General features: G+C 47.7%; 1 protein-coding gene across 1 annotated transcript; it reads left to right on the plus strand.

The window, feature by feature from the left end:
- Nucleotides 1-8: 8 nt before the first annotated feature.
- On the plus strand, nt 9-7143 carry ALAS1 (5'-aminolevulinate synthase 1). The gene is made up of 10 exons (XM_010389980.4): nt 9-207; nt 967-1173; nt 2161-2316; nt 2396-2618; nt 3061-3245; nt 3815-3994; nt 4163-4327; nt 5432-5700; nt 6148-6310; nt 6861-7143. The coding sequence occupies exons 1-10, from the start codon at nt 9-11 to the stop codon at nt 7019-7021; spliced, it is 1908 nt and encodes a 635-aa protein (XP_010388282.1). The 3' UTR covers nt 7022-7143.
- Nucleotides 7144-11414: the final 4271 nt, after the last annotated feature.

The following is an 11414-nucleotide window of genomic DNA, read 5'->3' on the forward strand; positions in this document are numbered from 1 at the left end:
CAGCAAGGATGGAGGCGGTGGTGCGGCGCTGCCCGTTCCTGGCCCGTGTGTCCCAGGCGTTCCTGCAGAAGGCCGGGCCGTCGCTGCTGCTGTACGCCCAGCACTGCCCTCGCATGATGGAGGCGGCCCCGGCGGCCGCCCGCGCCCTCGCCACGTCCGCCGCCCGCGGGCAGCAGGCGGAGGAGGAGACCCCCGCGGGCCGCCGCGGTGAGTACGGCCGGGGGAGCGAGCCGAGGGTCACACGCGGCCCCCCGAAGGGGAAAAAAATAGCACAGACATGGGATGTCACAGGAGGAAACTTCTGGAATAGGCAGCGCTGAGGCAGGGGTTGCTTAATCCTTGAAATGTCCGCGGTAATGAAATTTGTGACCGTGGCACGAATCAGGGACCGGCCTGTTGGGGCGTCCAGCGGCGAGCCCCGGGTGGGGATCCGGGATCCTGGAGCTCGGAGTGGTGTTTCTCGTGGTGCAGTGGCCCCTTCACGCCACTCGGGAACATTCCTTGGGAATTGTTCCCCAGGCACTCAGGGGAAGGAGCTGAGGCTTGCAGCAGAGGAAGCTGCATGGCTGAAAAATCTCTGAACTCGAAAAATAAAAAATCACAAGATCACAGCTAGGTTAAGAAAGATCTCTGAGGTCGAGTCCAACCTATGACTGAACGCCACCATGTCAAATAAACCATGGCAGTTAGCGCCACATCCAGTCCTTTCTTAAATATTCCCTTGGGAGTGAAAGAGAGATATTTTTACCCCTCAGAGGGTACAGTGCTAGATCTAGCATTTTAAATCAGATGTCCCTTGGGTGTTACTGAGATTTTGTGCTTGTATAATTAAAATGTGACTGCTCAGTTAAATAGTTCTGAATGGATCCTGCTAAATTAATTGCAAAAGTAGTGGATTGAAGAGTTTAAGTCAGTGTATTAAAATGATGAAGCTGAAATGTTTTCCCTTCACTGCCCCCATTTCAGAGGCCAAAAATGTCAAAGAGGTGGCCCAGCAGCATGCAGATGGAACCCAGCCTCCTGCTGGCCACTCACCTGCCAGCACTAGCCAGAGTACAGCTACCAAATGCCCATTCCTGGCAGCTCAGATGAATCACAAGAACAGCAACGTTTTCTGCAAAGCCAGCCTGGAACTGCAGGAGGATGTGCAGGAAATGCAGGCGGACAGGAAAGGTATGTTCTGTGTGCACTGAGGCAGTGATTCCTCCTGAGAGCTTCTGGTGCCTGACTTGGCTCTGGAGTGTGCCAGGCCTGACATGCTCAGGGCCTGCACCACTGAAATGATGCAGCTGGGATTATGGGAGACTGCAGGGAAAAGCTGCTGGAGAATGTAGGTGTTAATGACATACCTGTGACATTGTGCAGGGTTTCCCTGGGTGATCTTGAAGTGGGAATACCGTGAGCTGTATTTTGATGTGCTGGCTGGCTCTAGATGTGTGAGTCAAGCTGTTACACTTGCACCCAAGCAGATGCTTGGATCTGAAGAGAGCTTTGCCAGCGTGCTGGTTTAGACTAAGGTTTTATACCCAAAGATGGAGAAAAGTGTCGAGACACCAGGCAAGTACCAGCACAAATCCAAGCTTGAAAGCAGGCAAATGGTTTTGGGGTGGGTTTTTTGTGTTTATGGAACTAAAGGGTGTTGGCTGGCTCGCAGTGGTAGTGCGGAAGGGCTGTCCTTCAAAGGAAGGAACTTTTCAGCAGTATCAGTAAAGCCCTGCTGCCTGTCTCAGGAGGCTTATTTTACTTTTCTGTTTGCCTTCTGTGGCATAGTTTTTAAAAAAATAAACCTGTGCTAACAGAACAAAAAGGAAGCAGCTGACTAGAACTCTGCCTTCAGTTAGGCGTGTACCAGTCCTTTCAGATAAATGCTGTAGCTGTATAGTGTGGTTCTCTGAGTCATTATGAACCAAATATGTTGTAAGGAAATTGCCTGTTGTATTGTGATTGATTAGCAAGACTAATCCTTCTGTCTTGTCCAATGCAAATTTGTAAGCAAATAAAACAGTTGATCCTAGCAGGATCAACATGGGGTTTTGGGCATGTCCTTCCTAAAGATTGAAGTGTTGGTTTAACTTAAAATGTTTGCTCTCCTGAATTCAACTTACTTCACTTTGTTTTAAACCAAACAAACTCAACTGGAATTTATTACAATGTCTGTAGGTACAGAATTTGCCAAAATACCAACTACTTCCACAGTGAGAAAGATTGAGACTGAGGGACAAGAGCAGAGTGACCTGCTCAAGAAGTTTAAGGATATTATGCTGAAGCAAAGACCGGAAAGTGTCTCTCATCTGCTTCAGGATAACTTGCCAAAATGTAAGAATGTCTGGCAAAACCCCCCCAGGCCTGGTCTGTTGAGATTATTTCCTGTGCGCTGAAGTCTGTCTCCTTTCAGCTGTATCCACCTTCCAGTATGATCAGTTCTTTGAGAAAAAGATAGATGAGAAGAAGAAGGATCACACCTACCGAGTGTTCAAGACCGTGAACCGGAAGGCGCAGATCTTCCCCATGGCAGACGACTACACTGATTCCCTGATCACCAAGAAGGAGGTGTCTGTCTGGTGCAGCAATGACTACCTGGGCATGAGCCGGCACCCTCGTGTCTGTGGAGCAGTTATGTGAGTAGTGCCATGTTCTTAAGAGGTGTTTTCAAGCTGTATTTTGTGGGAAGGCTTCTGAAGAATCGATTTCTGTGCTGTGGTACATAAGTTGCTTCTGATGTGATTCTTGGTGTGCAGTTAAGATTACACTCATCTCTTGAGCTGGGGTGGGTCGCTTAGTGTTGAGATCCAGGGCTGCACCGTATGCATTGGTCACTGATTGTGCTCCTTGGACCTTCCTTAGAAGCCCCCAGATGTTACCAGATAAACTGGATATTATATTGCAGCTGTACTTGGTCACTGATTTCTGACCTCACTGGACTCCTGAGTGTGCAGGTGGCTCAAAGATCCAACAGCTGCTGACTGTTCTTTTTTAGAACAGTCCTGATTATGTACTAGAATGTTTTCAGCAACGATCCTTTATTCTTCTATGCTAATGCCTCTCTTGGGCCCTCTTTAGGGAAACACTGAAACAACATGGTGCTGGAGCAGGAGGCACAAGAAACATATCAGGAACAAGTAAATTTCATGTCGACTTGGAAAAAGAACTAGCTGATCTTCATGGAAAAGATGCAGCACTGTTGTTCTCATCTTGCTTTGTAGCCAATGACTCCACTCTCTTCACTCTAGCTAAAATGCTGCCAGGTGAGATGTCAAACTGCCCCTCTGTTGCCACAAAAACACAGCCTTGCCCCAAGCTGTTGGGAGTATGTTTTGCAAATAGCTGTCCAAAGTGAGGATTCATCCTAATCCATCAGCAGAGTATGGTTAGATACTTTTAATATAATATTCAAGTTATGTTCAACACAAATCACAGTATCAGCCTACTGAGATTGAGATCTATGAGCCAGGAACTGCTGGAGGAATTAGACAAGCAGAGTCTTCTGTTCTTGCATTTAAACTCTACCTGGAAATGAGACAGTGGATCTTCACTGTCCTCCCCCTGGAGGGGGTGAACTTCTCTCTCGCTTCAGAAGTTAGGGGAGTTAGATAACTATTTTCTCAACCTCTCACTTGTGTTAGTTTGAACGCCTAAAATAAACCTTAAATAGTATTCTTGCTTCATGATCTGTAACTTGCTCTTCTGATCAAGAGCAAGCATTACTTTCAAGAACAAGCTACCCTTGTTTCCCGAACTCTTCCTATACATAATGCAATGCTAGGAATCAGTTAATGCTTTCTATACTTAAAATGTAACTGGGCTGTTTCCTCAGGTTGTGAGATCTACTCCGATTCTGGAAACCATGCCTCCATGATCCAGGGGATCCGTAACAGTAGGGTGCCAAAACACATATTTCGCCATAATGATGTCAACCATCTTCGAGAGCTATTGAAAAAGTCCGATCCATCCACCCCTAAAATTGTTGCATTTGAAACTGTTCACTCAATGGATGGTAAGTGAACATCAAAGCCTCCTCTCTGCTTCTAGTGCAGTTAGTCCTCAAATCATCTGGTTTAGGTCTCAATGTGTACAGTGCTATAAGGGTTGTTATGGGGTACTTCTGGGGTTTATCCAGTCATGCAGAAAATCCTAAACTGCCAGTCACTGCTTTGGTTCCCAGGTGCCGTTTGTCCTCTGGAAGAGCTGTGTGACGTGGCCCATGAGCACGGGGCCATCACCTTTGTGGATGAAGTGCATGCTGTGGGGCTGTATGGAGCCCGAGGAGGTGGGATAGGAGACCGGGATGGGATCATGCACAAGATGGACATCATCTCTGGAACGCTTGGTATGCACAGCCTGGCACTTCTGCAGGAGCTGAGGCAGCAAAGCTGCTGAGCAGCCAAATTAAATGGGTTAGCTCAAAAGCAGTCTAGTCAAATGAACTTGTTAAGGGCTGCTGGGGCCTAGGATTTTTCAAAAAGCCCAAGGGATTTAAGTGTGCCCCACAGTTTGAAAAGCTTCTGTTAAGCTACTTACACTGCCTTACAAATAGTTAAGGTAGCTTTGTTTGGGGTTTTTCTTTAAGCAAGCTAGCAAAAAGTCCTCCAGTAGCATGTTATACAACTCAAGAAGAAATTCAGGTGAGAATGCTAGTAGAGCAGTTCTCTATATTTAGTAGTACTTAGTTCCTTTATGTGAAATGGAGTGCTCCTAATCTAGAAACCTGAGATGGGGAGTTATGTAAAGAGATTTGGCAAGTACTGAAGCAACTGCTATTATCTGAGTAGAATGCAGGCTCAGGAGTAAGTTTACTGCTGCAAACTGGAAGGTTGTTTAAACAGCTTTCAAAACATAAATAAAACTGACTAGGAAAGTTCGTGCCTTTGGAACTTAAAGTCTTGGGTTACAGCCTAATAGGAGCAGAAGCATTCACCAGACACCCTAGTTCTGTCTGTGGCTATGTTCTGCACTCTGAACATTTGGAAAGGAGGGCTGGTATCAACTGCACAATTACACTAACAGCCTTCTGTGCTCCTTAGGAGCATGGGCTATTTCTAGCATCTCTGAAACAGATTATTTTAAATCTGCTGAGAGACTTAGTGTTGATCACTTGGGGTCACTATTGAAGTCCCTGCTTGATGATTGGGCTTGTAAGGTCTTCCCCAAAATCAAAACTTGAGTATTTGAGAGAGGCATAAACCGTGCTTGCTGTGCAGTAACTAGATCCATGTTACCAAGATTGGCTTAAAAACAAAGCTGTCCCATGTGCTGAGTAAATACAAGATTATGGGGGGGGGGTTGTTACATGCCATGACCACATTAAGTGTGCAGCCACAATAACCCAGTCCTCCCAGTGAAAAGCCCCAATACTTCACGCCATTCCAATAGGTGGAAAGAACCAGCCCAGTTACCTTTTTCTTTTTTTTTTTTTTTTTTTTTTTTCCTTCAGGCAAAGCATTTGGCTGTGTGGGAGGCTACATCTCCAGCACCAGTTCTCTGATTGACACGGTTCGCTCGTACGCCGCCGGGTTCATTTTCACCACGTCCCTGCCCCCCATGCTGCTGGCGGGGGCCCTGGAGTCCGTGCGGACGCTGAAGAGCGCCGAGGGGCAGCTGCTGAGGCGCCAGCACCAGCGCAACGTCAAGCTCATGAGGCAGATGCTGATGGATGCGGGGCTGCCCGTGGTGCACTGCCCCAGCCACATCATTCCCATAAGGGTGAGCACTTAGGGTGCTGTTAGCACAGGGCTGTGGTGCTCATTTTACTGTCCATGAGCACATTGCACCGTCAGGTATTAGTTGCTGCCTTCACAAAGTTCAGACTCATCCTGTTGTTCAGCAGCGATGTGCCTGGAGTCTGGCTGAAGCCTGGTGTAAATATAAAATAGAGGGAGAAAGCGTGTGAAACCCACAGTCTAACAGTGTACAGAGAATAAGGAAACTGCTGACAAGCTAGTAAAAAGATTTGGGGTATAAACAGCTACCTGCCTAGGCTGCAGCAGTGATCTTGTGCCCAGAATACTCTGCAATGCATACTTTTAACCTTTCTTTCTGACATACATGTTACCAGCCCCACTGGATTCCTATGGCTTGCTAAGTTGGGCTGACAGTTTTACCAACTCTCATCTTTTGGTTGATCTTGTAACTTAAGATTTTGAACTTCAGGTTGCAGATGCTGCTAAGAATACAGAGATCTGTGACAAGCTGATGAGCCAGCACAGCATCTATGTCCAAGCCATCAACTACCCGACGGTTCCCCGTGGAGAGGAGCTGCTCCGAATCGCCCCTACACCTCACCACACCCCTCAGATGATGAGTTATTTTATTGGTGAGTGGACCCCTGCATCAGTGCAGTGAAGATACTGCCTGTCTGTGCAGTCTTTGTACTGAAGATGAGACTGGGAAGCACTTAAGTTTTAGATGTCATGAGCTGGACAGTGTCTTTCCACTGCTGCAGCACATCCCGCACGCTTCCCTGCTTGGAATGTGACAGGTGAAGGGCAGTGCACTGTGATGTGGAACAGAGGGTGCAAGGCCAGTGCAGACCTACACCCAGCCAGGGCTCTGCTCATGCATTGTCCAAACCAATCTTCACATGTTATGTGGATCCCAAAGAACTCTGCTGTCCTCAGCTGAGCTGTTAGCTTACCTTAAACATGGATCTGTCCAGAGAAGGTAGATCCTTCTTGATCCTGTCAGGAGAGGTGGTAGGAGGATAGCTACGACTTAGTTGCAGCCATTGTTTCAAGAGGTAGATTGTGTCAGAGTGAAATCCTATTATCCCTGCTCACTTGTTAGGAGAATAAATATGCTGACACTTCTGCTTCTCTAAAGCAATCCAGTCTTAAGCTTTGATCTTGATAAACTTTTCTTAACAGAAAAACTCCTGGCTACATGGAATGATGTTGGTCTGGAGCTGAAACCACACTCCTCAGCCGAATGCAACTTCTGTAGACGACCGCTGCATTTTGAAGTGATGAGTGAACGAGAACGAGCCTACTTCAGTGGCATGAGCAAACTAGTATCTGTCAGTGCATGAGAGTAACAGTGTTAGGTGTTGTCTAGCTCTAGTATCCAGTCAGTAGCATTTTTTAATTGCTCAAGTATTTTAATTGTAGCTGAAACACTATGCTCTGAAAATAAATTTCTAGAGCCATGATGCCCAGTTGTGTTTGTGTGCTTCTCTGTGTCCCATCCATAACTGGAACTGAAGTGTCAGGGGCTGGGAGGGCATTTGCTGGAATAAAACTGCTCTACAGCTTAATGTCCTTCAGCTGAACTACTACCTGTCCAATGACTATACCCAAAGAACTTCTGTAGTGCTTCCTGCATGGGATTTATTTATTATGAAAAGAGAAAATAGCTTCTGTGGGGCATCTCCCTGAAAGCCTTTGAAAACATGCACATGTAGTACTACATGCCCACTAAAACTTAAGCCCCTTAAAAACGTTGTATAAGCAACTTGCCTCCATGTTGTGGGAGGCAGGCATTTAAATGGGTTGTGCTGGATGTTCCTCCTTTGTAGTTTTGTGCACAAGCATTCCCCTTCTGGCATTTGCTACTCTGAGGGAGAAGGTGGTAATGGGGTTAATTAAGTGGAATTTTCTGACTACCTGACAGAAAAGCAAGGTGGTGGTGTGGCAGGGCTGGAGAAGGAAGGTGTGTTCACCACTCCAGGTGGTCAATGCAGGTTGGCTCTAGCTGCCTCTGTCTCTGCAGGTCTGTATGAGCTGCTGTTCAGTGCACTCAGACCTAGATTGGTGTAAAAACGGTCAGCAAGCAATTTAATAGTTCAGGTCTCTGAGAAGTCATTGTAGGAGAGCATCACTACTCCCTTTGCAGCCCTTCTGAAACCGTAGGCCTGTTAACACCCAATTGCCATCTTATTTCATGTTTTGGTGAAAATAGCAAAGGCCTGCTTTGAACAAGGGGAGGTTATTCTGTGGGTAAGCACAGGGACTTGGAGGTCAGTATTGGTGTGAAGTCAAGCAGAGCACTGAGCTGCTCCTTGCATGTGCAGGCAAGTCCAAGAATGGCTCCAGTGGCTTCCACAAGCCCCTGAATAGCCACTCTGTCCCAGGGACTCTTGTTTTCTGGCTGTAAGGAGCCACGCTGGCACTTCCCCCTGCTGTCACACTCACATGTGTGCTGTGAGGCTCCCTCCCACTAGGGATCCATTATATCACAAATAGCCACGTGTTGGGGAGATAGAATCCCAAATTAAAGCAAAATCATCAGCTCCATCAGCTGGAAGTCACCAGTTGCTTAAGCATTTACTGAAGCACCCTGCTATTCTCAGAAGAGTTCTTATAAAACATTTGGCTTCCCAAGCAGTCAAGCTACTTTTAAAAAGCCCTCCTCCAGCCCACTAAGGGGCTGCTGCTGCTTCTGCCACCTGCAGGTGTTCTGGAGAAGGGAGGATGTGACACATCTGTCCTTGCCATGAACAATTTGTGGCCCAAGACTCAATGAATATGCATCTGTCACCGAGCTCTTCTCATTATCTTTTAGGTTATATTACTACATTAACTGGAGACATGAAGTAAAAAGCCACAGCTCCTCCATCAGCCTCTCCCTAGGACCTTGTCCCCAGCACCACAACGTGCCAACAATGTCATGGCACACTCTGGCAACAATCAGTAAACAGCTGTAAGCAATCAGTGTGTGGGGGAGATAACATGTTGACTCACATATGGCCATGTTCTGACAGTACCAGGTCACTTGCATTTCTGGGGTTTTTTTCACTGAAAACTTTCAGAATTGGCCCAGTCCATTTTACAAACCAGTTAATAAACCCAGTTTTTCTTCCTAGTTTTTATAAAAGCAACTCAACACTTTGTACTACCAAGAAGAAATAAGACATAGAAAGGTACCAGGTATCAGAAATCTCCAAAGTTCCTCCTCCAAATCAATCACAGGAGAGAACCAAACCCCAGGATTCAAACCTGGCAACCTCTGAAATGACAGGAACACGAATAACCTCAGCACGTGGCAATCAGTACCTCCACACCTCTTAACTTCAGCTGTGACAAATTACGTTTAGCAGTGGTGTTGGCAAGCAAGGGTGTGAAAGGAGAACCAGGGCACAGCAAGGGGCCAGCAGATGTCCATCACTTAACTGCAAAAGAAAGATTAATCCAATGGCACATTGAAAGGATAAATTCTCCTCAATGAAAAAGACAAAGAAATAAAAAATAAACACATATTGTTTCCCAGCAAATAAAAATTGAATGGGGTGTTGCATAACTAGGGATACGTTATGTAAACTTTAGTTTGGTTCCTGGAAAAAAATAATAGAGGAAGTAATCAGTAAAATATATTTAAAGCCAGACAATGGCAGTGACAGAGTGAGGAAGCAAGAATTCAGCCATAAAGCCATGGCTAACATTTGTCTGGGGCAAAATAATTCATCTAGTTAAACGTTGCATAGCCCTAAACTCATACCCTCCTCCATTTCCCAACCTATTTACACAACGGAGAAACCCCAGGTTGCTACAGGAGCAGCAAAACCATCCCAAGTGCAAGCAGGAGCACGTGTTCCCCATTGCTGGGAGGAGGCTGCAGGGGGGTCCTCTTCCCACCACGGCCAGGGGCATTATTAACACCACCAAATTCACCACTCTGGTGTCCCATTTTGCACCCATTTATTTTGGGACACATCCCTTGCACTGCACCCTGGCCTGCTGCCAGCAGCTGGGATGGGGGATGTGTGTGTGGGCTCACCCCAAACCACTGTTGTTGGGGCACACACTGGCTCAAGGCACCAAAAGCCTAATGCAAGGCAGCCCCTGGCCCAGAGCTGCTAGCACAGCACCAGCACGGCTGGACTTCTGGTTATTTAGGATGTTCTGTGCCCCAGCCACCCTCCAGCTTGATCCCAAACCCTCATCACCCCCAGGTTAGGTTAGGCACCCTCCTCTCCACCCAGACCCCCAGTCTTGCACAGTCCCAAGGAAGCTGATCCCAGATATCCTCACCCCCACAGGTAAATAGCCTTACACTCCCTGCTACTCCTACCTGCTTCCTGCCATTCCCCAAGGGTTGTGGGCAGGGCACAGAGCTCTTGAGAGGACAAGGGCTCATCTCCCTTTCCCACAGACACCTGAGGCTTCACAGCCCAGGTGCCAGCTGACTCTCAATTCAAACATTCAGCTTACAAACAGGTGTAGATCTTTTGCAGCCCCTCTGCTTCAGCTCTCACAGGAGTGGAAGCCAAAGGAGTTAGCTCCTCTGAGATTTTGACTTTTCCCACCTGGGAACCCCATAAGGAAAACCATCATGGTCCTGTCATTTACCCTGCAGCTCATTTGCTGTGGAGTCCATGAACCTTTGAGTCTTAAAAAGCCTGAGCACTCGGGCTGGCTGTGTGGGTGTTCAGACACAGCCCCCTGCAGCTGCCCCCTTTCTATTTGAAGCAGGTGCCCTGCCCTGCCCAGCCAGGCAAGTGCCATGTGCCCTGCGGTGGCACAAATCACTGCTGACCAAATGTGGGTTTCCCAAGCATTGCCTCAAAGCCCAGATGCTCAGCGATGCAGCAGCCGAGACTTTTAGCTCAAACCTTAAAGAGAAGCTGGGACAGGAAAGGAGGGCAGGAGATGGAAAGAGATGGGGGACATGAGATAGGATGTGAGGGGACAGGTGACAACAGAATAGGAAGGGATGGAAGATGGAGAATGGGCTGGAGGACAGGATAGGACACTGAATGGGATGGGATGGGACAGCAGACAGGATGAGATAGGATGAGAAGGAAAGGGTGCCCAGCCTCTGGGCTGCTCCTGGCCATCTGTCTCATGACCATGCATCATGGTCCTTTGGCACAGGGGCTGTCACCTGGAATGGCTGCACTGGCAGGGAGTGGGACAGGTGGGAAAAGGGGCACAGCCCTCACTCCCCCTCAATACTTGGGCAAGTTAAAAATTACCGAGCACAGAAGGGGAGCAAGATCCGGAGGAGAAGGGTGACTCAGCTCGTCAAATGACTCTGGTGGCGTCAGCCTGGCTTATTAGCATTTATATACAGAGGGAGCTCTCCTGCGCTGAGGCTGCTTCCCGCACAGCGGCATCTTCCCCCCTTCTCCTCCTCCATGTCAAAGGGAAGATGATTCAGGGTTGGTTTATTTGCATTAAACTTTTTTTTTTAAAAACGTTTTACAGCCGGCTTCGCAGATCTTCTATCTCATCCTGGGCACAGAGGGTAAAGCTGAGACACAGCAATGCCCTGACCTGGATGAGGAGTGGGAGGATTGGGAGCCTGGGATGCAGGCAGACCCCATTGCGTTCCTGATTCTCCTCTTGGCTCTGCATCCTTCTGCTTTCCCATCCCATGGCCAGGCAGGAATTCACTCCAGGCAAGAGAACAGCCCCAGAAGCAGCTTTGCAACCTTGCAAAATCGTCACCAGCAATTAAAACAAGGAAAGCTGGGCTGAGCAGGG

This window comes from Corvus cornix, chromosome 12, assembly GCF_000738735.6.
Source record: "Corvus cornix cornix isolate S_Up_H32 chromosome 12, ASM73873v5, whole genome shotgun sequence".
Taxonomy (NCBI): domain Eukaryota; kingdom Metazoa; phylum Chordata; class Aves; order Passeriformes; family Corvidae; genus Corvus; species Corvus cornix.